General features: G+C 41.3%; 1 protein-coding gene across 6 annotated transcripts in view; it reads right to left on the bottom strand.

Annotated features, from left to right (window-relative positions):
• GATB (glutamyl-tRNA amidotransferase subunit B) overlaps positions 1-18,313 on the bottom strand; it is a 64,462-nt gene extending 46,149 nt beyond the window's left edge. For 4 of the 6 annotated variants that reach the window (XR_014568072.1, XR_014568073.1, XR_014568074.1 and 1 more), the window contains exons 1-5: positions 18,088-18,275; positions 15,242-15,392; positions 7,284-7,397; positions 4,368-4,566; positions 3,131-3,253 (exon numbers count right to left, since the gene is read on the bottom strand). Coding sequence is in view for 2 of the 6 variants with exons in the window: in XM_083755739.1 (XP_083611865.1) it covers positions 3,131-3,253; positions 4,368-4,566; positions 7,284-7,397; positions 15,242-15,392; positions 18,088-18,239 (739 nt within the window). In the remaining 4 variants the exon portion in view is untranslated. Of the gene's footprint in view, positions 1-3,130; positions 3,254-4,367; positions 4,567-7,283; positions 7,398-15,241; positions 15,393-18,087 lie in introns of all 6 variants that reach the window. The other 2 variants (XM_083755739.1, XM_083755740.1) reach the window with 2 other exon arrangements.
• Positions 18,314-27,184: the final 8,871 nt, after the last annotated feature.

Raw genomic sequence — 27,184 nt, 5'->3', positions numbered from 1 at the left:
TTTAAGGTGCTACTGGAAGGAATTTTTTTTTGTTTTCACAATTTTATAGTTCACATTGTAAATACAGTAAATGGAAAAAACTACAAATATTCACAAAATGTTTAGGGGCATGCATACCCCTGCGTCCCCCCAGGGGAAAAAAAACACTGCATGGATGCAAGGAAATCTCATTGCCAGAATGATGGATGACTGCATGCTGCTGGTTTAGTTGTGGGTATGGATCTGTTTCTCCTCTGATCAACAGCTTCTGGCATACTTCACACATGACGATTTTTACATTATAGTAAAGTATGTATACTGTAAGTGTGAAGTATGAAAAAGCATGGATACAACAAACTTGTGTTTGCAAGCACATCTATCAAACAAGCACATTTGTCAGAGAGCTAGACTGCTCAAGAAACTGATTGGCTCAATAAATTGATTGGCTAATTTATTAATAAAAGAAGATACGAAGTTTCACCTAGCTCAGTATTGTCCACTCAACATAGTTTCAGGCAGGCCTATCTGGAGATGTTCTTGAGCCAACACATACAGGAGCTCCTCGGTAGGCTTAATGTGAAAAGGGTTTCCTCAAGACAGAAGGCCTGAACATCACTGACTGAAGCCATTGGACCTCTTGCTTATATTGAGAGCTCTATACACAACCAATTCTGTGGTTGCGTATGTATTTCACAAGCGCAGGAACCCAAACACAGCACCAACCAACCAAACAAAAAAATCTGCATCTTGTCCTTGAGACACATTTCATACTCCTATGATTGTACAAAATATCTATATGTAAGTAAAGGTAAAGGTAAAGGGACCCCTGACCATTAGGTCCAGTCGTGACCGACTCTGGGGTTGCAGCGCTCATCTCACTTTATTGGCCAAGGGAGCCGGCGTACAGCTTCCGGGTCATGTGGCCAGCATGACTAAGCCGCTTCTGGCGAACCAGAGCAGCACACGGAAATGCCGTTTACCTTCCCGCCGGAGCGGTACCTATTTATCTACTTGCACTTCGTGCTTTCGAACTGCTAGGTTGGCAGGAGCTATATGTAAGTACATTTCCCCAAATCCTGAGGACTAGAAATATTTCTCTTTTAAAAAAAGGCAAATATTGTCAGATATTCTATGCCCAGGACCAAATTCCACCCGGCAATAATGAAACTGCAGAGTAACAGAAACTCTGCCTGCATTCCCTAAGACTTGAAATTGTATTTGTATTGAGTGGAAGTGAATCTCTACTACCTGTTCCCTTGGCCCACAGCTCATTTGTAGTTCTGATATGTCCATTATCACAATGCTCTTTCTGGATTAAGTGTCCATTAAGCAATTGCATGTTCTTAGACTCCTAGCTGCAGATGAACTACTTATTGCTTACCCTTTGACAGGTCATACCTTCACCTTCATTTTTAGTTGACTTCAAAGTCCCACTCTTGTAGGTAGAAACCATGTGCTCAATCTCCTCCTGGAGACTCTCCTAGACCCAAGGGCACGGCATGGCAATCAGACAGCTAGCATCTCCCCCCAAATGCCTTCACCTTTTCCGATTATCTTGCAATGAAGTCATGTACCTGATCTAGGCACACTGCAGGTACTTGCTACTGAAAGGATGGATGTTGAATTCAGCCTTTGTCTCCACACTCAATGGGAAGATAGATAAGGCAGGAAGGGGCAAACTTATCCTCAATGAGAAATAGCTCAGATAATACAAAAGTAGCCTCTGTATCACTGGCTGAAAAATGAATGTGGCTGAATCTGATAAGACTGCAGGAAAAAAATACCACTAGCAGACAGAGGAGCAAATGGTGCAAGCCCCACAAGAATTTCACAGCCAAAAATCCACCATTGGAAAAAAGGGATGCAAATTAATGTGCATTCCCTGAAAATTATATCTTAAGGAATATGCTCCATGTCAAGGCTTATGGGTGCTTGGTACTTCAGTTAAGTGTTGAAAATAAAAAAAGAAGCCATCACAAAGAATACCTAAAAAGATGCCTTGGGCACCATTCAATACAAAAGCAGGAAACAAATGGAAACAAATAAATCATAAAAAAGGATAAAAATCAATGATACCTCTTCCAGGTAAGGCTGCTTTCCTGAAAAAGTTCTTAGAAGCAACTGACACCATCAGCAGCAGGAACTATTGCAACTGTAAGCAGAGGAATTGGTGTTGGGAAAGGCAGCAGACAGCAATGGAAACCTCAAGTAAACTGCCAAGGAGTGGCAGACGCCACCACCCACTCCATGCCCCTCTGATGGTTTATTGGGAAGGCAGCTGCCCTATTTAAGTGGCTACAATTTTTCTCTGCTGATGATTTCTGAACAGGAGGGGCAGAAATAAGCAAAGCTGCTGTCCACTGTTCAGAAGCACAGAGCCCACAGCAGACAGCGTGTTTCCTCCTAAATAATTATTGCTGCTTTCAGCAACTGTGAGGCTGCATGCAAAGGCGAGAGTATGAAGGAAAGGGGGAGGTGACAAGATGCAAACAATATAATTGAGTATGAGTGTGCTTCTTCATGCACTCCACTATAAGTAGTTTGTGGGGACCTTGATCCAGAATGAATTCTGAGGTGCTGGACGAATCCTAACATGCAATTGGTATATGTACACACACGCATATACCCTACCATGTTAAGTGTTTGATATCAAACATCCACTTCTACCCCCCATCGCTTGATCCTCCCTCCAAACCCTGCCAGGATCGCTCTCAGATAGCTGAGGTGAGCCCAGAGATTAATAGTCGGGTTGCAACTGCAGTTGTTCCAAAGATTCTGCATCACAGCATCACTTGGAAGGAAGGCAAGCAGGGAAGGGGAGGGGGGAGGGAGAAGCAGCACAGAAGCCATCAGTCATTCCCTTCCTGCTAAGATTTATTATGTAAAATTTAGAAAGGCCTAGGAGTACAAAAGAATCTGAGCTGAAGATGAGGCAGCTGGGCCCCTCTTGGGCACCAGAGGCGCAAGTGACCTTAATTCAGAATCAGAAGATTTTGATGAAGGAAAAAAGAAACCAAAACACAACACGGCACCACAACAATACCGAACGATAAGCAGCTGGAAGGCAAAGTAAGTAAGATGCCATGAAAGTGCCTTTGTGAGAGGAAAATTACAGCTGAGGAATGATAAACATGCCCTCCTAGGTCTCTACCTGCCATCTTTGCTTGGCTGCTCCCAAGAGCCTGCAGGATAAGCTGAAGCTCTCTCACTGCTGCAGCCGCCTCTTCCCCACAGCACATGTCGGGCTCCATGACAACCTCCATGAGGCCAACTCCTACCAGAGACAGACAAGAAATTCTGAGCAGCAGCTTTTGATCTCATGTAAACAGATCAGACATTAAAAAAGAAGAGCCCACGTGAAAAGTGCTTAAGCTTTTGTGTGAGGAGAAACTGGTAATCATTTATTATTTAATCACTGTCAAAACACTTGGATCTGCAGAACCGGCACACGAACGCTCATTTCCCTCTATCACCAAGAGAAAAAACGAGGTCCAACATTTTTCAAGGCGAAAGCAGACAGCTCAAAAGCAGTGTTGAGTTGATTTAATATTTGTATCCCGCTTTTCCAGCAACAAATGTTGAGCACAAAGAGGCTCACAATAATCGCAGTAGCATTAAAACAAACAAACATTGCAATCACTATAACATCAAACACATTGGCATATAAAAGCAAATGACGAGAACAAATTCATCAAGTAATAAAATTCAACAAAGTCATAGCGACCCATAGTATTGCCAAGACACTTCCTAATTCGGGCTAGGAGAAGGTTCAGAGACAGCAATTCCTCTCTATTGTGTTTGGCAATTTTTTTAAAAAAATAATCAGGCCTGGCAGCACAGGCCACTGAAAAACAGAATTGGCAGCAAGACCCAGCAGGTGGAAGGTGCTTAAACTTTCCCCAACAAACCTCAGCGTGTATGTGTGGGCTGAGATGTTATGGTTCAGCATCTAGGCCATACTGTGCCACACTCAATATATTGTATCAATCCGTCGTCTCACACTTTCCCATTCAGTTCATGTCTAAATCCACATTCTTCCATTCACACTCCTGGCTGGAAGAACCTGGGCTTGAAGAAAAGCTCTCTCTGTGTGTGCCTGAGCGTGTATGAAGAATCCAGATTCACCTTTCACCTTAGAAAATGGCAAACACAATTATCATCCAGAGTCCCATCCCTGGATTTACTGCCAGACATGCAGACCAGCTGTAAGAAAGGCATTCTCTTGCTGCCTTGACCAAGCCAGCCTTTCAGTTTGTGTTTGTGTTTGTGTGTGTAGAACAACTTGAATCAGGAGGTAACACTGACAGCCTCAGACAGAAGCACAGAATGCTGCTGCCTTTTTCCTTTAAAAAAATACAAATAATAGTTTCATAGAGTATCAAACCTACCTGCCCTGTTCAAATCCACAAGGGTCTGGCTCCTTAAATCATCATGAAGACTCTTTCCACTGTCTTGCTCCAACTGTATCTGCTTGATCCTCACACTCCTGGTTACCATTTCATTCTGGTTTTTCCCCATGCGCAGAAAGTATGACAAGTTCCCATTCACAGCAATGGGAAGCCTTTGCTGAGTGATCTGATAGCCAGCCTGCATTTAACATTGTAGCAATCAACAATTTTAAAATGGTCGTATATCAACTTTATATTCCAATAGATGGCCCTTCTCTAAGCAATTATTAACAACAAATTCATGCAATACACATTAAAGACTCAGTGTAATCTTTCCCCTTTGCTTTCCCCTCCACCATTCCCCATTAAAATGATTACTTTTTAAACCTAACAGATGACAAGTGACAAGAAGAAAGAGGCATTCCATTTTCTATCTGAAGCCCCATTTTTCATATCCAACCGTCCAAAGATCTCCAAAGTAGCATTTATCTTATCTACATGTGTAATAAAACTATGAATCTCATTACAGGCTCTGATAATGCTAGCTTATGGCAGTTTTGCATGAGAAAAACAACCTTGGGGAGTAAGATTGAACTGGCTGACAGAAGGGTCAAGTATCCTCTCCCGCCTGCTATCTCTCCCCTTCACATAAGTCACACCCTACGTTAGTGTTCTACTCCATTTCCCCCTCGTAACAAACTGGGCATTGCACACTTAACACACTGTATGGCAAGAGAAAAGGGGCAGACTGCATGTGTTTTGAGCTAACAAAATGTGACTTCTATTGTTTTGTTACAGTGTAATAATACTTTATTATCCTTTTGTGTGTCATATGTGATTGTACTGAATATAGATTGTGGGGCTAAATTATAGGGAGCCCTGGCTAAAATTAAGGCTTGTGTGTGTGAACCTCAAAGGGAAACTCCAAACCCTAATGAATGGCTGGACGGTTCTTCTATTTCAAGTTGAACCACAAGCAGAACCCCTTTTAAAATGCTCAAAAAATAACAAACAGAATTGGCAGTCAACCTCTCTTTAATCAACACCCAGAATGGAATTTTGTTGTTTATTTTCATACGGTCTTTGTATACGGTACCACGAACACACTTTCAAATTCCCACTCACATATAAACTTGCAACAGTCAAAGTAGACAATCATGGATCCCCCACCCACTTGTTAAGGTTTAAGAGGAACTACATGGCTTCCCGCCCCCCGTTGTTTTTAGGCTAAAAACCACTTGTGGTCTCTGCATGTGCATACTGCACCTCTTCCCAATGGAGCCCTCATCAGCCTCAGGACCAGTAGTTCTGACTGAGAAAACAGAATAGCAAGGAAGGCTAAACACCTTTTCTCCAGCTCCACAACCCTTCCCCATGGCAGATTTTATACTTTTATAAAGGCCAGGTGATTGGATTAGAGATCTCCCACATCATGTTTAGTTTGGCCTAGGTGACCTTTGGCAACCTCTGTCTCTTGATCTAATCTACCTTGAAAGGTTTTTATACAGGTGTAGAAGTCAACAATGACAGCAACTTATTAGAGGGTTTTCTTACTAATAATAATAATAATAATAATAATAATAATAATAATAATAATAATTTATTATTTATACCCCGCCCATCTGGCTGAGTTTCCCCAGCCACTCTGGGCGGCTTCCAATCAAGTGTTAATACAGCATTAAATATTAAAAACTTCCCTAAACAGGGCTGCCTTCAGATGTCTTTTAAAGAGAAGATAGCTGCTTATTTCCTTCACGTCTGAAGGGAGGGCGTCCCACAGGGTGGGCACCACTGCTAAACACTTCTAAGGAGATACTCCCTCCCTGCCATTGCATCCCATCCCCAGAATTTGGGGCAGTAGCAGGGAACCTATTCTGGCCAAATTTGCCAAGTAGGTGAGGCCAACCACTTGTCAATCACCTCACCTTATAGTGATATCAGGTGATGCTGCCCTCTGAATACCATATTGGCAGGACTTTCAAACAGTAAACAACCCACACTGCTCACAGGAATGTTTACAAAGGGCTTTCAAAGAGCCCTTGTGCTATTCCTTCAAACTTCCACAAAATGGAGGTTTGAAGGCGCACTGCAGTGCACATATCCAAGCTGCTTCTTCAAATGGATGCATGATATTAGGTGGGTCATGGCTTCCCCAAAATGGCCAGGTGGGCACAGGCTGGCTGGAGATTCTCTACTCCTGATGCAGGGATTTTCTGCAGAGAGCAGAAAAACTATAATGGATCTTTAGCATTACAATTGTGGCTTTAAGGAAAAACAAAGGCCCCTATTTAAAATTTAAAACGATAAATCCTGACTGTTTGATGAATTTGAATGGACGGGTTTGACTTTAGATCTGAGCTTTGCCTCATTACGTTTGAAAATCAAGTCTGGTCCTAATATAAGCGTCATCTGTAATATCAGCAGGTAATACTGCATGATTTTTAAAAGTCTTCTTCCTTTGCTTTTGCGATCAGCGACATGTAAAAACAGGATGTTGCATTTCAGATCCTTTAAAGTAACGAGAACGAATGCCTGTGATGTCTACAGGACCATAATGCAGATTTGTAATACATTCGTTTCAAACGCAAAGATCAATATCAGACTGTTTGTCTTAACCCTAACAGACAATTAGAGGGAATAGAGGAAGTCTGGCCCTAGCAGCGCCTTCTCTCAATTTAATTATCCAAAGCCATTGGAAACATGAGGCGCAGGACTGCAGTCAGCAATCAGGACAATCACCTTCAATCAGAAAGAGCCTGGCTACAGCTGCCTATTCATCAGGGCTCAGTGCTTGGATGGGCAAAACAGTGGCAGAGAACAAAAAACCATCTCTTCTCCCAGCCTGTTTTCCCCATCAGTTCTCCAGGCTTGCCCCTCTTCCGATTTGCCGAGGGACAAAGCTCAATACATACTCACAGGCAGATCTGCATAGAAATAGTGTTTCCTGTCAAACAAGGACTTCTTGTTTATGGTGCAGTTCAGCGCAAGGCCCGTCATCACTGCGGCTTCTACACATCTCCTGTTGAGAACCTAAAGAAACATGACAGATGACTTCACTCAGATACCCAGTATGAAACAAATGCCTCTCCCACACACTGCCTTTTAAACAACGCACATTCCACTTTGCTTGCCTTCAAGAAGCATTATCCGTCTTTTTCGTGCGTGGGAAGCTCAGCCTCAGCAGCAAAACGCTGGAGCCTTATGCAAAAGAGTATCTTCCCATGCCAGAGTGAGTGGGGTGGAAGCTGCTGCTCAGGGATAGAAACATGCTTTGAACATATGGCACAGCTCAGGTTCAAGGTTTTGGTTCCCACCCTTGCCAGCTACTGATGTAAGTGAAAAACAGGCAAGAGCCAACTCACAGGAAGGGGTTCCTATAGTGCTACAGTAAAGCTCAGGTGCTTCAGAAGGCAAGTGAGGACCACAGCAACATGGGACATCTTTCCAAGCATTCTCTTTGTGTCATTTGGATTTGAAAGACCAAGGAAAAGTGTGGATACACAGAGGGTAAGAGGCAAGCAAGTGTAATTTCTGACACTGCACAAAATCATTCCTGAGATAAGCCTCACAACATGCAATAAATAAAAGTGAAATCCAGTGTCAAAACCTAGGTCATATTCACACCATATACAATGGTACCTCTGGTTATGTACTAAATTCGTTCTGGAGGTCCGTTCTTAACCTGAAACTGTTCTTAACCTGAAGCACCACTTTAGCTAATGGGGCCTCCTGCTGCTGCCGCGCCGCCAGAGCACGATTTCTGTTCTCATCCTGAAGCAAAGTTCTTAACCCGAGGTACTATTTCTGGGTTAGCGGAGTCTGTAACCTGAAGCGTATGTAACCTGAAGCATATGTAACCACTGTATTTAAAGCAGTTTTATCAAGCACGGCTTCCTCCAAAGAATTCTGCGAAGTGTAGCTGTTAAGGGTGCTGGGAACTGTAGCTCTGTGAGGGGTCTCCTGACAACTCTCAGCACCCTTAAAGTACAGTTTCCAGGATTCTCAGAGGGATAACAGTGCTTTCAGTGTATGTTGTGGGCATGGCCCTACTCTCCATTCTCATGCCAAGGGATGTCAATTTATTTATGTGCCAACTCACCTTCCAAATCCTGGAGTGGAAGGGGAGGGGGACGCTCAGACTGACTATCTGATAACGCTCAAAATCAGATTTCCAAAATTCTTCTAATATAAGGACATGGGTCTTTATTTGTTCAGGCCAGGTTAATACAGCTTTAAGTCAGGCGTGGAGAACCTGCAGCCCTCCAGGTGTTGTTGCGCTCCAATTCTGTTGTCGGCCCCAGCCAACATGGTCAATGGTCCAACGCTGTTGCCGTTGTATCCGGAGGGCCATACGTTCTCCATCCTTCCCTTAAATTAAATGGAAAGAAATCACCAAGCTTCCTTTAATATGGAGCTTCAAAGTGTGCCTATTGTCACCGATTTCAAATGGCAGCTGAACTGCCATTATTCTGTGCTCCATCATAGTATAACTGTCTGGAATAGCAAGATGAATAAATTATTGCTGTTCTGCAAGGAACTTCCTCCACTTCAAACATTTTCTTTCCTCCTCCCCTCTGCCATGGCTTTCTTCATGGAGGATGTAATGCCCATGCTTTCTAGGACAGGAGCGTCAACGTGTAGAAATGTAAGAAGCTGTGTTGTATTTAGTCAGAGCATTGGTCCATATAATAAAATAATGTCTACACTGACTGGCAGTGGTTCTTTGGGGTTTTAGACTTTCGCAGCCGTACCCAGTGGCACCGAATATTGAACCTGGGATTTTCTGCATATGCAAAGCAGATGCTCTACCATTGAGCAATGGCCCTTTCCAAACAAAAAGCCAGTCTGTAAATAGGATGCACAGTTCCAAATCTTTCCTGAGATATATACTACTTGGCTATGATATGTGTCAAGTCTTAGTCCCCTGCCCCAAGGAATTCAATGATTTGGCTTTAGAATTAACTCAGTCCTAGAAGCAAGGTCTGTATAGTTAAAGCTATGGTTTTCCCAGTAGTGATGTATAGAAGTGAGAGCTGGACCATAAAGAAGGCTGATCGCCAAAGAATTGATGCTTTTGAATTATGGTGCTGGAGGAGACTCTTGAGAGAGTCCCATGGACTGCAAGAAGATGAAACCTCTCCATTCTGAAGGAAATCAGCCCTGAGTGCTCACTGGAAGGACAGATCCTGAAGCTGAGGCTCCAATACTTTGGCCACCTCATGAGAAGAGAAGACTCCCTGGAAAAGACCCTGATGTTGGGAAAGATGGAGGGCACTAGGAGAAGGGGACGACAGAGGACGAGATGGTTGGACAATGTTCTTGAAGCTACCAGCATGAGTTTCACCAAACTACGGGAAGCAGTGGAAGACAGGAGTCCCTGGAGTGCTCTGGTCCATGGGGTCATGAAGAGTCGGACATGACTAAATGACTAAACAATAACAGAAGAAACCCAAAATCTGAATCTAATAAGGTAATGAGATACATACACTTGAAGGAAAGATGGCATATAACAAACAAACAAAAAACTAGGATGCTGTTAAACCTTTTGTGTAACTGGTATGGCTTCTTGGGTGTTCGCTATACATTTGAGAAAACTGTTGAGCCTAAAATAAAAATGCGTAAAATACAGCAGAAATGTTTAAAGAGCAGCAGAACGGGATCCAATTAGTCCTGACTTGTAGACCAAAATGAGAGATTGCCAACACTGTTGAAGTATTAAATTGTTTTAGTGTCAAAATAATAGTTTCCTATGCAGGAAGTGTTTCTGGTGTCAGTTGTAAATTTTCTCTTCTACAAAATAAAAGAATATCCATAATTGTCTCTCTCCTGGCATTTTACATTGGTTTTTAACTGTTCAGCTATCTTAAGTATCTGCATGAAACTGGAGCCTTTCTTTTTGCCACTTGGGTTTCATTACTGTTCTATTTAAAAGTATTTCTAGAGTTTTAAAGGGTAAAACTTATGTAGAACTTAGCAGAAAGCTTCTGACCACTTGTGTGGGTTTCAGTGAAAACAGTGCTTCCACACCAACAGCACACAACCCTGGGAACCATGATTTATTAATTTGGGGGGAAGTAAGCAGTAAAAGGTATGTAAACAATGTGTCTGCTAGTGGCACAAGCAAGCACATTTGGGCAGCTGCTATACTGATCCTACAAGAAAAGAAGGACAACAATATGCAATTGTTTATACACGTGTGTGTTTAGGATAGGCCAGTGGGTTATTCTGGCAATGTAGCTTAATGCCAAATGAGTGTGTTTGTGTATCTGTGGAGAGGAGAGGAGAGGAGATCTTTAATTCCAAACTGGATGAACTTCCAATTTGGGATTCCCAAAATCCATGGTTTTACAGAAAAAAACTAAAACACCAAAAAAAAAAAGGAAACTTAAATCTAATATAGATGTTTAGGAGCTATTACAAGTTTATTGATTCACTAATCTACCACAACTGTGTTGTTAGAAAGCAGCTCTTGCATAATAAAGCCCTCAAATATTGGCGTTTGTGGAAAAGAGAAATTCAATAAAGGCAGTCCTGCATTAAAAGCGCAAATTGGAAAAAGAGATGTTCTCAGTGCTAATCATCAATGTGCATGTATTGGTTTAGTTCAGTGAATGGGCTGGATCCTTCTTCCAGATAAATAACCCATCACATTCAATCCCTTGCTACCTCAAATGAGGTGCCATTAATAATTACATAAGGGATTTGCCAAAGTTAATAATGAACTGTGCTCTTTATTTTTTATTCTGCCAATGCAAAACTAATTTAAGACAGATCAAAGAAATATTTAGATACTGTAGTACAGAATAATGAAGACCACAAAAAATCCCTTTGCAGACACAAGACCTTTTCCAGTAAACAAAATGATTCTTCCTCAACGTTCAGCTGTAGACATCATTCCCCAGGTGGCAGATTAATCTAAATTAATTAACTATTGATATGGAACTTCAGGTTCAAAATAATTAAGCTCTACACTCTCCTGGTTTAACTTTTCCCCAGCTATAAAAAATGTTGGCACACAACTAGGATTGCAAAAGTCTCAGTGTTGACCTCATTTGGCACCTACTGAAGTTGAAATCAATATAAAATTCATAGTAACCAAGTGAGTAGATGTAAGCTGGCTAAATATTATACACCCATTTCATGAAAGACCCTGCTAGCTACTTCAAGCAGGAACATCAAATTCATGGCACGAATGACCAAACTCTCCAGCCAGCAAATGCCCAGTGGCCATATGCAATTTTTAAAAAGCAAAACAGCCAACTTGGTAAAAGTGTAGCCAAACAAGGGATTAATTTCATGGTATAGCGAAATTCAAGCTGGAGACACCCCAATCTGTAGCGCTCTCTCAAGAAATGCACTGTGCCAGCTTTAAAACTAGGATTTCAGAAATATTTTTAATGCGGAATGTTAGTGGGATGGTGAGGTGGTAATTAGGAATTGTTTTCTTGCAGGTTTTAGGAAGAGTACACCAGTGAACTCCAGAGCCACACAGGGGCCATTTGCCTCTTTGAAAGAGCCCAAAGTGTAAGGCCATCTTCCCTAACTGGATGCAAGCCCCAACCCTATGCAGCCAGCTTTGTGTGCATCAGGCGTTGTCAGTGTACCATTGCTACTAATGCTCAACCAGTGGGCATATATCTCTGTGTGAGCTGTATAACTTTTGGGGAGATTTGTAGCTAAACATATGGGCTGCCCTTCTGGCAAAAATGCCTCCCAAGATAACCACCCATATAAAAACAAAAAAAAAAATCCTTCCAGTAGCACCTTAAAGACCAACTAAGTTAGTTCTTGGTATGAGCTTTCGTGTGCATGCACACTTCTTCAGATACACGGTATCTGAAGAAGTGTGCATGCACACGAAAGCTCATACCAAGAACTAACTTAGTTGGTCTTTAAGGTGCTACTGGAAGGATTTTGTTTTGTTTTGACTATGGCAGACCAACACGGCTACCTATCTGTAACACCCATATAAAGTAAAACAACATAACATTAAAGGCATTAAAATCACTTAAAACAATCTCTTCTTGTGTGTCCTTGAGTTATCCATTTTGTTTCAGTCTGTCTGATAGTACAATCAAGTTCGAAGCAGAAGAGATGCATCATGTATGTTCTCTCACCACCCACCCCTCCTATAGGGATAATAGCTTTGAATGAGGGATCTAGAGTAGGACAATGATGCAGGTAAAGTGTTAAATCTCACCTTTCCCAGCATCAGTCTCAATTCCTCACCTGCATGACTGCTTTTAATGCTCACCTCCCCAAAAGTCCTCCCCACAGATGATTAGTTAGAAGATCTCCTGGTGCCTGTTTTCCAACCTTCAACAGTGCTGGGAAAATGAATCTGCTACAAGAAAGTTTGGCAATCACTGCATAAATATAAACAGTCTTGTGTTTAAAACAACTGAAATTTTCATATGCAACTAAAGTATCTAAAGGACTACTTCTTCCATCTGTTAACTTTAAAGCAGACAGAATTTTAAGCCTAAAACAGATGCCAAATCACATCTGGAATAATACTCCATTAACTAAATTGTGCAACCATTAAGATGTTCATGCACACTAAAGTACCCTGTTAAAACGAGGAAGGTACCATTACTCTTGCCTAAAACCGTAAAATAAAATAAAACCTATGAAGCAGTAATACTAATAAATAAAAATAGAATTCCGTATCACATTCTGACACTCAAGTACTAACATTTTTAAATATCCACTTTCAACTTATCTACCAAAAACTGTAAAGGAAAATATATTTTTCCCTTTCCCTCTCCTTGCACAGATAAAAGCCTCTGCTGGAGGTGAACAAGAGCAGATCACGAATTTTTCATTAGGTTAGCCATCAAGCTGACTACTAATCAGGAGCTCTTATCTCAAAGGAAGGCTGTTTCAGCTTAGGCTCAAGATTTCTCACTAGGGAACAACTGTAAAAGGAAGAACCATTTCTACTTAAAATGTACAGAAATCCAGAAGAATATGGCAAGATGCATGCAGGCTGCCCTCACACATATTCCATGTGTGCTTAGGGACAATCTTCACACGTAACTTTATTTTGCTTTATTTATTTATCTAGGCACTTCTAAGGTGTTATGTATGTTTATATTTATCAGGATTAACCCTCCCAAGGTAGCTCACAACATACAACTTTATTGGTATAGATACAGCAAAAATACACTGTACCACAACACACACTCATTTTTGCCTGATGTAGGCAATTCTGATGGACAACAGCTCTACAATACTTCAGATGGGTGTTCCTCAGTCATAACCCAGGACCCTGCTACAAGACACATCAAGAGCTGCATCCAGGAATTTTTATTTGTATAGCATGGGCTCCGTTACAAATAAAAAATAGCAGAAAGGTCATCTTTGCTTCCCACAAGAGGTCCAACTACATTTAACTGCCATACACGTACAACAAAACCATCAATGGGTTTTATCCATTTATGCCCTTAAATCCAGAAAGGGTTTGTTGAAAATGATACCAATTTCTTGCCAATCCCTCCTACTTACTGCAGCCTTCTCTGCTGTATCCCATTCTGGGTTCAACTATCATTAACAACTAGAAGGGAGAGAACAGTTGGCTTAATTGGGTTAGAGGGAGACGGTTGAAGATGGGGGTGTCCCAACTTACGTGAATGGAAGCACTTTATGCAAAGGCAAAAGGCACCATTGGATACCACCCAGTAGGTTTAAGGCTTTTTCTTCATGCGTACTTAGTCTGTCCAAAATAAGGAATATAACAATACTACACTATGCTGAAAGCTGATTGGCCACACCTAGCAGTATCTCTCTCCACATGCAACTTGTTCAATATCCAATAATCTTATTGCAGCAGATGCCAGTCTCTTGTTGAGGGGCATGGCTCAGCAGTACAGCACATGTTTTGTATGCTAAAGGTCCCAGCATCTCCAGTGAGGACTGGGGAAAAGTAGGCCAAGCAGACAAAGGTGAGCTAGCTGGCCCAATGGTCTGACTTGGTGTAAGGCAGTTTCCTATGTTTCTATACAGACCTACAGATTAACACAAGCAGAGGCAATCTTACTGAATCCCACCAAATAACATGCTGGAGCACTAAAAGGCCAGAACCTAATTTTGCGTATTAAAATAAGTCAATGATTTCAAACTGCTTGGCCAAATTCTATACTTTGGTTAGGAAATCAGTCAGGAAGGCTCACAATCTTCCACTCACTTGCAGGCATAGGGCAAGTTTCAAAGTAAGCATTCGGGTGGCAAACTACCGAAGCTCATGTTGTAGATTCCTATGGCAGCAGGGAAACACCACCTTGCCGTAAAAGGCTAGCAGTGTTTAAAGCTGAAGGAAAATCAGAGCCTGTGGAGTCAGTGGCTCTACCAAGTCCAGAGAACCAAACCCATATTACTTTCCCTGTTGTAGCAGGAGAAGCAAAGGAACAATCTCTATTAAGTCTTGGGAGTGCATGTGAGCCAGCTGTAAGGACAGTTGTCTTTTTTTTTGTTATTAAGCTTATTATAAGTACATGTAACATGGATGGTGCTCTGTTAAATAATGGTCATTTATTTGAAGTGGTTATATTTGTATCCTGCTTTTCAGGCAAATATTGTATGGCGAAACAGCTAATACTAATATTTAAAAAAAAGAAAGTGAGACAAGAGGCACTGCCCTCTAGTTTACAAATTTTAAAAGGCAAGATTACACAAAAAGGAATCAATGTAGATTGCAAGCTGCTTGTTCCTTCTTAGACAGAAGTGTTTCAACCGTCTAGTATCCCTTTTAAACATTATGACTCTTAATAATCTTAAAAACCTGAAGAATTAATGGTGGCTGCCTGTTCCTGTTTGATAAGACAGGCTTTGTTGTTGAATATCAATACTAATATAAGCATTCAATTCAAACTTACAGGTAGAGTTCCAGGTAGAGAAGCATCAAAAAAAGATACTAAGGAGTTAGGTGCTGCTGCAAACTGGACTTGTGAACCAGAGAAAAGCTTTGAGTTGGAGCAGATCTGTGCATGAATTTCCAGGCCTACCACTGCTGCCCAGGGAACATTCCTAAAAGAAAGTCAAAAGAAATATTCACTAGCTGGGTTGATGCAATTCAAATTTCTAAAACAGCTGGGGTGTGGTGTGGTGGAGAATACAAATGTCAAAAGTATCAGAGTTCAACAGTATGCTGGAGCACACTACAAGCCCACAAATGCTGTATAATGAACATCGAAAGATGTTGTGAAATGTTTTCATAAACAGCTGAAAATTGTACAAAAAGCAGCATGTTAGAAGGCAAAAAGAAACCCACATCCGGAAAGCCTTACATCGATTTAAAGTGCATTTGAGAAGTTAATTTTATCCAGAAAGGGTTTGTTGGACAGGTATCCAATTTTGTACCCAGTGGAGAATATGAAATAGAAAATAAATATTAATTGATATCCTTCTATGTATGAGAAATCTCCAACAGACAGGTGGCATATTCAATTATGCATATGCTGTCAGATGGTCACTTTCAAGCTGGGAAAGGTGGGTCTACAGAGCACTATTAGTACTGGATTAGCATAAACATCAGTAGTCTGGCAATAGAGAAATCATCTTTTCAACTCAAGAGATGGTTCTCTGAACAGGAAGAACAAGCACCTTCCTATCTGCTGAAAAGTAATTGCAGCTCTCACATCCATAATCTTTATATGAGCAAGAGAACAGTCACCTTTACTGCCTGAACCGCTTGACAGGTTCTGGAAGTAATTATCTGGACTTGTACAAAGAAAAGACACAAATATCATATTTCACTGGTGAAGTCAAGCTTACGCCGTAGCTATGACAGAAGTACTTAGATCAAGATTGGAGATTAGGAAAGCAGAAAAGCTCTAAGCAAATACATCAAATATAGTGCTTCTTTCAAACATTAAAACACTTTAAAAAAACCAACCAAGACCAAAGTTCTGTTTCTCTATCATGGAATTATTCAAACAAAGTGAGCTTCCCATTTTCATCTCATTTATTATGAAAAGTAATTAGGAGTTATTGTTGAATATTGTTTTAAGTTACTATTCCGCTTAAATTCAAAACATATCGGTGGGGGAAAAGGATGCAAAAGATATATATCTGGGTGGGGTACCTGTGGCCCTGCAGGTGTTACTGGATTCTCACTCCCATCATCCCTGACTACTGACCAGGCTGGCTCAGATTTATAGGCGCTGAAATCCAACAATAGCTGGAGGGCCACAGGTTCCCCATCCCTGGGATATTTATTCAACAGAACTTCACAGAATAAATTATGGAACAACATGTATTTAGAAAACAGTAGAACTAAAATGGCATATTTTGCCACAAAGGTTACACAAGGGTCAGCAAACTTTTCCAGCAGGGGGCCGGTCCACTGTCCCTCAGACCTTGTGGGGGGCCGGACTATATTTTCGAGAAAAAATATGAATTCCTATGCCCCACAAATAACCCAGAGATGCATTTTAAATAAAAGGACACATTCTACTCATGTAAAAACATGCTGATTCCCGGACCGTCCGTGAGCCAGATTTAGAAGGCAATTGGGCCGGATTCGGGGCCCGGGCCTTAGTTTTTCTACCCATGGGTTACAGGGTGGGGTGGGAATCCCAAACTGTACCTTCTGTAAAAGGGCACCATGATCTTGGCATGATGTCTGTCTTAGTGTAATTTCCAGAGGGATAGCCACACTTGTGGTTTCTACTGCAGCACCAGCTAAGACTCTCATGGCACTTTGAAAACCAACAAATTTATTGTTTTATTAGCTTTTGTGGACTGGAGTTGACTTTATTGACTGAATGATACTCTGGTGACACATCTGATGAAGTAAACTCTAGTCCAAAAAAAACTGGTGCCTATATTTTAATTTTTAAATATGCCACAAGACTCTTTGTTATATTGTAGATAGTTTAAAAACCACAACAAGCTGATTTTAATGAAACAGTTTCTCATGTGTGCTTGAAACTGCAATTTAAAGGCTGCTCCAAACGTCCAAACGTATCGTTTATTATACAGTTATAGGAAAAGAAGGAAGTAGATGTACAGACATCATAATCCAATGTGCACGTACTGTATATTTATTTTTTGTGATGCATGCATAGGAACATAGGAAGCTTCCTTACACTGAATTGGACAATTAGTCCATCTAGGTCAGTACTAATTTCATTAATTGGTAGTGGTCCCCAAGGTTTCTAATGGGGTATTCCCAGTCCTTCCTGGAGACTTGAAGCCAATACCTTCGGCATGCAAAGCACATGCTCTACCATTGAGTTAAGAACCTTCTCCTGTATGCCAGGTGCTGCACATTTTGCTCTCCACAAACTTGTGCCACTGGTAAAAGGAACACTTGCACTTTTTAAAAACCCATAGTACTGGGTTTTTAAAAATGGGTAAGAAATGTATACTTTTTGACACGGTCCTCAGTCTATTTGTATAAACCTCCATTTTATTTTAAACTTTGAGAAACAAGCTTTTTGTCTCTGTGGAGTAGTGGGCGAGGTGGGGGCAGGGATTGCGGTTTGTTAGCTACCTTATTCTACTACCGCTCCTATCCAGACCTTTGCGACAGTCACGATTAAAAATTGCTCTGCGTCGTGAAAGGGGGGGGGGGGAGAAGCGAACGGGGGAGGCAGAATATCACCCTAGGGAGGCGAACTGCATGAAGCACAAATAAACATTGCAAGAGATGGAAGCGAGAATATGCGGCAGGAGTCCTTCCTCTACCCAACCCGGTTACTACTCCTCCCTGTCGTACCGTTTCTGGTTCTCTGTCATCTCTTTCGCACTCCGGCAGAGCGCGCTAGCGGCCACCGGACCCTCCGGGCCGCGCAGTTCGGCGACATTCCCGACGCTGCGATGCCCAGCCCCGAGCCAAACCCGGCAGCGCCGCATCACGGGCGCCGCCATTTTGCTCGGAGTTTGTGAGGCGTCAGGTGACCCACCTCCTCTTGCGGCGCCTCCTGGGAAATGCAGTCCCGACCCCGCGCGGACTAGAGGAAACGAAGGGAAGCAAAAAAGCATTTCCCGCCGTGCACCGCGACGGATCCCTTCTAAGTTCAATAGGGAGAGTAGTACGGAGAGAGGGCGAGGTGATCTGTTGCAGCCGTTCCTGCCGAAGGATATAGGCCGATGGTTCACGCTCCCTCTGGTGGCAGGTGGGCGGGTGGGGTGCAAAATTAGGTGCTTGTGGTCTGGCATCAAAAGGAACCTAGGGCAGGACAGTATACTGTAGAGTAGTCTACCTGTTCCACTGGTTCACCTCTCTCTCTCTCTCTCTCTCTCTCTCTCTCTCTCTCTGTACCCAGTTCACGTACAGAATCCTCTTTCCTATGTCTGGTGCTGCTTATCTGACTGTGCATTTATTTTTCAAGTGAGATACAATCTTACAAGATACTCAGTAAACGTGAAAGCACGGAAATTATACTTTTTAAGATGCATGCATCAGACGAGTCTGGCTTGCACAGAAAATTATGCAATGGAAAGTTCAGTAATTTATCTGGAAATTCTATTCTTTAGCACGGGAGCATCTCCCTGTAATGTGAGCAAAACAATTTCATGCTGAAATGGTGATATGCTCAAGATTATTTATAGCTGTTGTGGGCCGATTTCATTTTTGTTTAAATCTTATCAGGGTTTGGCCTGGTATTGTTTCGTGCTGGAAGTGTCTGTTCCATCACAAAAATATGTGCATAATCATTGTGGTATGTTGTCAGTCACTTGTAGGTGTTTTATTATAGGAGCAGCTGGGATACTTTAATAGGCAGGCTCCTATAAATGAAATACATTATTCTCTCTGTCATTTACCCTAAGGGAGTGAATCGCTGTTTCTTTTCTGTAAGTGGATATCTTGAGGCTTGATCTCTTGTATGTCCTTGAAAAGATGGACATTCAATAGGTAAGGTACAAGTTGTGCCAGCGTTTCCTCTCTCACTCTGTTACACAGCTATTACACTCTCATTATGTTACACAGCTTATTATACTATTGCTGTATTGCCGTTTTTAACTCATTTCTTGCCTATTTGCTACCCTGAGACTCTTTTTCCCAAGACCACATGCAAACGAAAGACCTTGTGGACGTTTCCTCAGTTCAAAACAACAGGATGAGACTGGGTCTACATATGCAGCAGAATGAGGTGGGAGGCCTGCATGGACTGTGTGACTTCAGACAACAGATGGGAAATCACATTTTGTAATGCTCCCTTGTGTGAACAAATAATGTAAAAAGAAAACTAGAGCAACTCAGTTAGAACCTTGCTCCCTGATATGCTAGCTTTTTACCTGCAATGAACTTTTTGTTGTTGTCATCAAATGTAGGATAATAATAAGAAATGACATATTCTACCTGCAGCCCAAAGTGGCAGTACAGGCCACACTAAATACCCCCCAGGTGTCCCACAAATAATTCTGTGGCATGTATAGCATATATATTGACTAGACTTGATTGTGAAGATTTTGGCTAGCACCTGGATCAGTGTCTAGAATGTACTTGGCAAAACGGGGCTGCGGTTTCACAGTTGGGACCGAAGGCAGTTATAGACACTAGTTTAATATTGTACAAACAAATGGGCAAGAATATACCACAGATGCCAGCTGAACAGGTAAATGGCATAAAGAACAGAACAAACATTCTGTGATCTACATTCCCAGCCCCCTGAGGCTTCACTTGAATGTGCACTAGATGCTGTTTGTGTCATCTTTGTAGGACATTTGCTTGAAAAGATGATGAGTCATGGGCACTTTGAGTCAGTAGCTGTGATATTATCCAGTAGAGGACAGTGGAGTACACAAGGCCCCAGACAATATTTTACATTCCCCGAACCATAAAAAAGCTGCAGAAAACAGGGTAGGACATTTTTTCCCCCTTTAGAAAAGGGCACAGAATAATTGCCCAAGTTTTCTGCTTTTGGCTGCAAATAATTATGAAGTATATGAAATTACATGGCGTGTAGAAAGCGAGGGACATAAGGTATGGATTGTAAAGCATTCTTCATATTAAAAGTGCGATAGAAATGATAAATGCATGCTTATAATTCTCTATAAATTACTGGTGCTCCTTACCAGACCGGGAGTTAAATGCAGCAGATACTTGTTTACATTTAACTGTTCCATCCAGACTTCAAGTTGATGATTGTTTGTTTTCTGAAATTCTCTCATCCTGCGCAGGATGAACCAAACTGTTCTTGCAGCAATAAAAGGATTGGAAGCAATCCCTCAGTGACACTTCTAGAAGGAAAAAAAGGGCCATTTTGGATCTTATATCATCTGCTGTTGCAGAGCCTTGAAAGGTTTATTAGAGTTTCTGGGTTTTGTTTTTTTTATTGTGCGAAAAGCTCTGTGTCCAGCACAGCAGAGACATCTATACAGCATCCAGGTCTCATCACATCCAGTTTATCACAGGATTGAGTATTAGTGTAAAAATATGTTATTCTGATAAAAAAAAATCCTTTGCCAATTGTAAACATGAAATTAGCATTGTGTAGGGAGGTACAAGTAAAACCAACACATTCATAAATATGCAGGGCAATCCTATGCATTTCTACTTGGAGGTAAGCTGCACTGAGTTCAATAGGACTTACTCTTGGGTAAGTGTGTATACAACTGCAGCCATTGTTTTTCATTTTAATTTAGGCAGCAGAATGGGAAACTATCACTTTCTTTTCAAGTTTAATATTACATTGCAGCCACAGAGGTTCTGCAGTAGAATATTATTGGGGAATGCAGAAGAAATCATAAAGCTGTATTTCCTAAATTCTACATGGTATTTGCCCTGTTCTTTCCTGTGTCTGGGTTAGTTTTGCATCAGATGATATGTGCCTTTTGCATTGCGTTGTGAATCAGTTCTACGAGATACGCACAAACACAGTTATTCAGCATAGGTACAGGGCAATTACTAGGTGTTTGTGTGTTCATCACAAAAGAGGCCCAGTATGTATGTTAGCCTTTGCCAGCCTGTATCCTCAGCTGGGTTGGTCTGCATTTCCCATCAGTCCCAGCCACCAGGGACTAGGCTGGCAAACAGTAATCTACTGCATCTGTTTCAACGCTGGAAATAACTTAGGGTTCAACTACTGCTAGATGAAGTCTACCAGCTGGAGCAGAGACTTTCTTTGCCAAGGTATGGGGGTCTTCCGTCAGTTTAAGTCAGGAGGTGAGGAATGTTAGGCATTTATTTTATTTATTTATGTAAAGTGTTTCTATTCTGCCCTCCTAGTGTCTATGCACCACTGAGGGTGGTTTATGACAATTAAAAATCAAAATGGGGGGTGAGTTAAAGCCAATGGGATTTGCAGGGAGATGATCTAGTCAAGCACCTCACAAACTAGGACACAGCTGGTTCAGTTCCTTCCAAAGAAGAACTGGTATTATCTGTATTCGGTGTATCTATATTGAATCCTATGGTGGCTTTTCCTCATTGGTAAAGCGTTTTCTAATAACAATCATTATTACAATTTATTGCACTTCATAGTCACTTTTTAATGAAAAGTAAACCCAGAGCAGATTATACAATAGAATACCAAAAGCTAGCCAATATAAAACTAAAACAAAAGCTGAAAACATTCATATACACAGAAGGCACAGTAACACATCCAACCCACTAAAGGAGAACACAATACCTAAAACACTTCAAGTAAAGGCCAAATGCCGGCTCACTTAACTTAACCCTTTCTTGTCCTTTTCTCTGCATGCATAAACCCTTATAAATTAACATATATAATAGACTTCCCAAGTGTTGGGCATTAGGAAATGTAGGAAATGTATTTTTCAAATTACTGGTTTCCACATAACTTTAAATTTGGGGCTAAACTGGGATTTGTTTGGTAGTATTGTTTCTACTCTTGCGGGGATTTTTTTTTTTTTTAGAGCATCTTCTCAGGATACTTAATAATATCAAGATGTAATTTTAGTTCCTCTAAAAAGTGATTTAAATTTCTTCTCTTGTTTCCCTAACTCTACTAAATACCAAAAAGTCGCCTCATAAAGTCATAGAACTGAAGTGTTGGAACAGATCCCAAGGAACATCTAGTCCAACCCCCTGCAATGCAGGAATCACAATTAAAGAATCCCTGACAGATGGCCATCCAACCTCTGTTTAAAAACCTCTAGTGAAGGAGAGTCCACCATCTTCCGAGGGAAGTCCGTTCCACTGTCAAACAGCTCTGACTGAAAGTTCTTCTTGATATTTAGTCAAAATCTGCTTTCTTGTGATTTGAACCCACTGGTTGCCATCATCTCAAGGTTCCTCCCTTGTGTTAGGGTTAGGGCAAGAGAGAGAGAGAGAGAGAGAGAGAGAGAGAGAGAGAGAGAGAGATTCCTCCATTGTACAGTATACTTCATAAAACTGAATGTTAGATGCTTGGGTGCCATTTTGAAAATTCAGAGTGTATTCATAAAAAGCATTGCAAGCATGCAATTCAAGAAGAAAGCAGCATGTTTGTAAAAGAAATACATAGATTACATTGGACTAGCAAAGGATCAATATTTGTAATGTAATTAATTGCAACTAGAGTGGTGTTATAGTCATAGATTAGTGGGAAGACCACCTCACTCCTGAGAGCAGTATCTTGGGACTGGTGGAGCCTCTCTAAGTGTGCTCCTGAAGAATAATGTGCTATGAGAAAAATGTGAATGGAATGCAGCAGTACTAAAGCAAATAGTTAAGATTGCCCACATTCTTGTCAGCTGTTGGTCTTAGGAAAGCCTTAGAAATAGAAGGGGCAGAGAGGACAGAGATCTACTTACAAATTTCTGCCCTGGCTGATTGTACTAATTGGTCCTGCTAATGAATTATCAAATTAGGCCAATGCATTTGATCAGTGTCTGTGTGCGTTTAGCGGGGGTTGTGGTTGGAGATACCACTAAGCATCTGTTAGAAAGCTTTAAATCCTATTTTAGAACTGGAGATGTGTAAACCTTTCAATGCTAGGATCATTCCCAGAGATATTAAATACCCAACTAAAAACTCAGTGAGCACACTCCTGTTATAGCTGTAGATAACGGGATGTCTGGATAAAAGGGAATGTTGTCAACTTTAAGATGGGGGTCACACGAGGATATATCGTGAAATAGGATTAGCGTGGAGTTTTAGGTGACAAAGATGCACATAACTTGAGTTCTTTCCAGGAACAGCAGGCGGTTTCAAATATTGTAGGAGGACTATTATGAAATATGTGGAAACTGTAGGCATAACTACTTGGGCAGGGCACAAAGTGCATGTTGTAGTGAATCTGAGCTGGTCAGTTTAGGATTTCACAAAAATGCCTAAGAGGTAAATTGGGATTTGATGTAGGATGAAAGTTCTGTTATTTAATGTAATGGTCTAAACCATACGGTCTCATTCATATGAAAGAAGACCTTCTTGAATTTCACTCGATGGTGTTAGGGAGAAACCTCTAAAGTCATGTTTCTTGAAAGCTATGTTTAGCACACATACTTATCCTTTTTTGTAGGAGTTCTGTGTGCAGCATTCAGAGTGTAAGCTATTCTTCCTGAGTGTTTTGTTTCAGCATATGGGATAAGGATAGGCTTGGACCTCTGTTAGATTTTGAAAGGGAGAGTACGGCTTTGGGACAGTCAAATCCCATCATATTAAAAGCCAAATGCATGTGTGTGTGTTTTAAGGAAGAATAATGGGGGCTGATTTTAAACTGGGAAACCAACATTTCAAGCTCCTAGACGATTAGTATTTATTAAAACCATTAATTGCTTTAATTGCAATGACAACATTAATGAAAAGAATGTACCAGATTATTCTACTGTTATGTCTGTATTCTTTTAATCATTAGTACCGTACATGTATGAGATTGTAGACTGGGAAAATGTTAAAAAGCCAACTGTTTCCCAAAACAGCACTACCTGCCATTTCTGGTCCCAAAAAGCAGAACCACTTACCTGCCATCTTCTTTCCTTTGCCCCCACCCCACCTCTTTCTCATCAACCTATTATTCCAGGACAAGCAGAGATAGTGGGGGTGAGACACTAAGGTTGTTTGCAGAGCAGATCACTCCTGGTGATGCAATTTGAGAGCCAAGTCAAACATTGCAGGCAACAACAAAAAGGCAGATGAGGCCAGTCTCCTGGCTTCTGTAACAGCCTTTTGCTCATGGCAAATATTGGCTCTTCAGAATATGGCAACCAACTTTGCTTGACTGAAAAGACAAATATGAGGTTGTCTGATGATATCATGTAGATGGCCACTTTTTTTGTCCTTTCAATTGACAGCCTTCCTCGATCCCAGTATTAGATTTGTACATGCCAAGGAAAAGGCAAGCAATTGACAGCCTGATTTGAAACTTCTCACCAAGAGAGTACACAGGAGGAACTTTTGCGTGTTGTAATGTGTTTGTTCCATGAAGCAAAAATAAAAACAAAACCAACAAAAATTTTGGCTTTCCAATGTAAAACAAAACAAATGCAATGGGTGTGGTTTAACAGCTGTAAGTTGCCACTTTAAATCTCAGCTGAACTTGAGTTACAGTTTCTGTACACCTGGGAGTAAATCCTATTCAAACTCAATGGGGCTTATTTCTGAGTAGTAGTCATATATAGGACTTATCACACTGTTAGTGACTTGCTCAAGGCTGTAGACAAGTGGTAGTCAGCCGCTTCTCTAGATGTTGTTGGACTACAATTCCCATCATTTCTCACCATTGGACTTGCTAGCTAGGGCTGATGGGAATTGGAGTCCAATAACACCTAGAGGACACAATGGTGGCTACCTTGTTTATAGTCTGAGTCACAGTCACCAAAGTGACTGTATGACTGCATGAGTGACTGTAAAAAACAGGTAAAGGACTCCTGACAGTTAAGTCCAGTCACAAACGACTCTGGGGTTGCAGCACTCATCTTGCTTTACTGGCCAAGGAAGCCGACGTTTGTCCACAGACAGTTTTGTCCGGGTCATGACTAAGCCGCTTCTGGCAAAACCAGAGCAGCGCACGGAAACGCCTTCCCGCTGGAGCGGTACCTATTTATCTACTTGCACTTTGACATGCTTTCGAACTGCTAGGTGGGCAGGAGCTGGAACCGAGCAACGGGAGCTCACCCCGTTGCAGGGATTCAAACCACCAACCTTCCGATTGGCAAGCCCTAGGCTCTGTGGTTTAGACCACAGCACCACCCACTTCCCTGAGTGACTGTAGCAAGATCCAATTTGGCTAGGAAGGATTTAGAGGGGTGAACCAGCTGCTGAAAAGTGTTCCTGGGCATTGCCACTATCTGGGTATCTAGGAGACACTTGGAATTCAGATGTGCTACCAAGCTGCCTACCTGATCCTTTAGGGAAAATGCAACCTTGTCTGAAATAGGCCAGATACACTTGTATCTACAGAATCCCCCCTCCAATAGTGCCTCCATATTTTCTGGATAGTTTCAGCTTTTTCTCCATATCCAGCCCAGTACCAATAACAAACAAAATTTCAGCATCATGATGTGCACTTTATGGCTCTAAACTGAAAAAAACATTTTCCCCAGGAATACAGCATAGCCCAATTATAAGCAGAGAGCACCTAATTTTCTATAAACACAAACAGAAACCTGCGACAGTCAGGGAAGAATGCATACCTTTTAAGAGAGGCCCTTCTTGGCCAATATGTTATTAAAGTACAACAATCTGAATAGCAAGAAGCAAAAGTCTATTATTTATTGGGTTGTTGCTTGCTACTGATTTTGTTTCTATTTAATCCAAGTAATATCACTGATCATAAAAATATTCAAGCTCAATTGCTCCTCAAAAATCTAATAAAAGTATATTACCCATCAAATTATGTGGCACAAAATACACAAAAAATGCCGCAAACCAACAGAAGCAAGGAAGAGATTAAGACAAGGAGCCATCCTGGGCTCTATAGGAGAACATTAATCTAAGCAAGTTTTCTTTATCTCACAGTGCCTGCTATTGCATTCCTTTAAAAATACCCAGTCACAGAGACACGTCGGGACAACAATCATATATAGAAGCTTAACAAATGAAGCTTTCCCCATTGCTCTGTCTCAGGGCAGATCTGTGCCATACACTTAAAGCACACGACTTCCCTCACAGAATCCTGGGAGCTGTAGTTTGATCAGGATGCTGGCAACTGTAAATATGTGAGAGAGAAACTGAATATTCTTTGGAGGAAGGTGTGTGCTTTAAATGTGCGTTGAATGCACTTCGAATAATTGGCGTGGATCTGCCTGGAGGGTCATGATAAATTGCTGGATTTCTGCAGGTGGGAACCCTATTCGAATAAGAGGGGAGAAGGGAAGGTTTGCAATGGGGCTGCAATAGGGAAGGGAGATACAGGCTTGATGAACAATTCTGTAAGTGCTTCTTACCTGGGCTACTAAATGCAGCATATTTCCAATCCCCCTACATCCCTCTGAAATCCATTTTAGGTAATCAACAGTAGGCTTGGTTGCTGTTCAGTGCCCAATCTTCCAAACTGCAGTTGAGAAAAATGTTTATTAATTAGCTAAGTGCTAACCTAGGTATTAGTGAGAACTTTAATATCTTTGAATCCCAGCCATCTCTAGGATATAGTGACACTAAGAAAATCCCCCCCCCCCTTAACAAGGCAATTTCCTAAGCTTTTTGCTTCCATTAGTTCTGGTGACTGTATTCTTAAGGGGTTGGAATTCTCAAATTATTATTCTAATCTGTATGAAAGGGAACCCAAACTAACCTTGCAGCTATTGCCCCATCAGTTAATGCAACTTTAATGCGTTTTTTTAATGATATAGGCTGGGAAAATAGGGGTTCAAATAACCATTTTATTATTTTGCTAAGATCCAGGTAAATTTAGGTCAGGATGCTCCACAATTAACAATTCTCATTTTAGAGCATTTAATTTGCAAAATGCTCAAGGCAGAGTAAT

The sequence above is a fragment of the Podarcis gaigeae genome, assembly GCF_964106915.1.
Source record: "Podarcis gaigeae genome assembly, chromosome: 9".
NCBI lineage: Eukaryota > Metazoa > Chordata > Lepidosauria > Squamata > Lacertidae > Podarcis > Podarcis gaigeae.
Note: the sequence above shows the minus strand (reverse complement) of the source record. Positions and strands in the feature narration are given on the sequence as shown.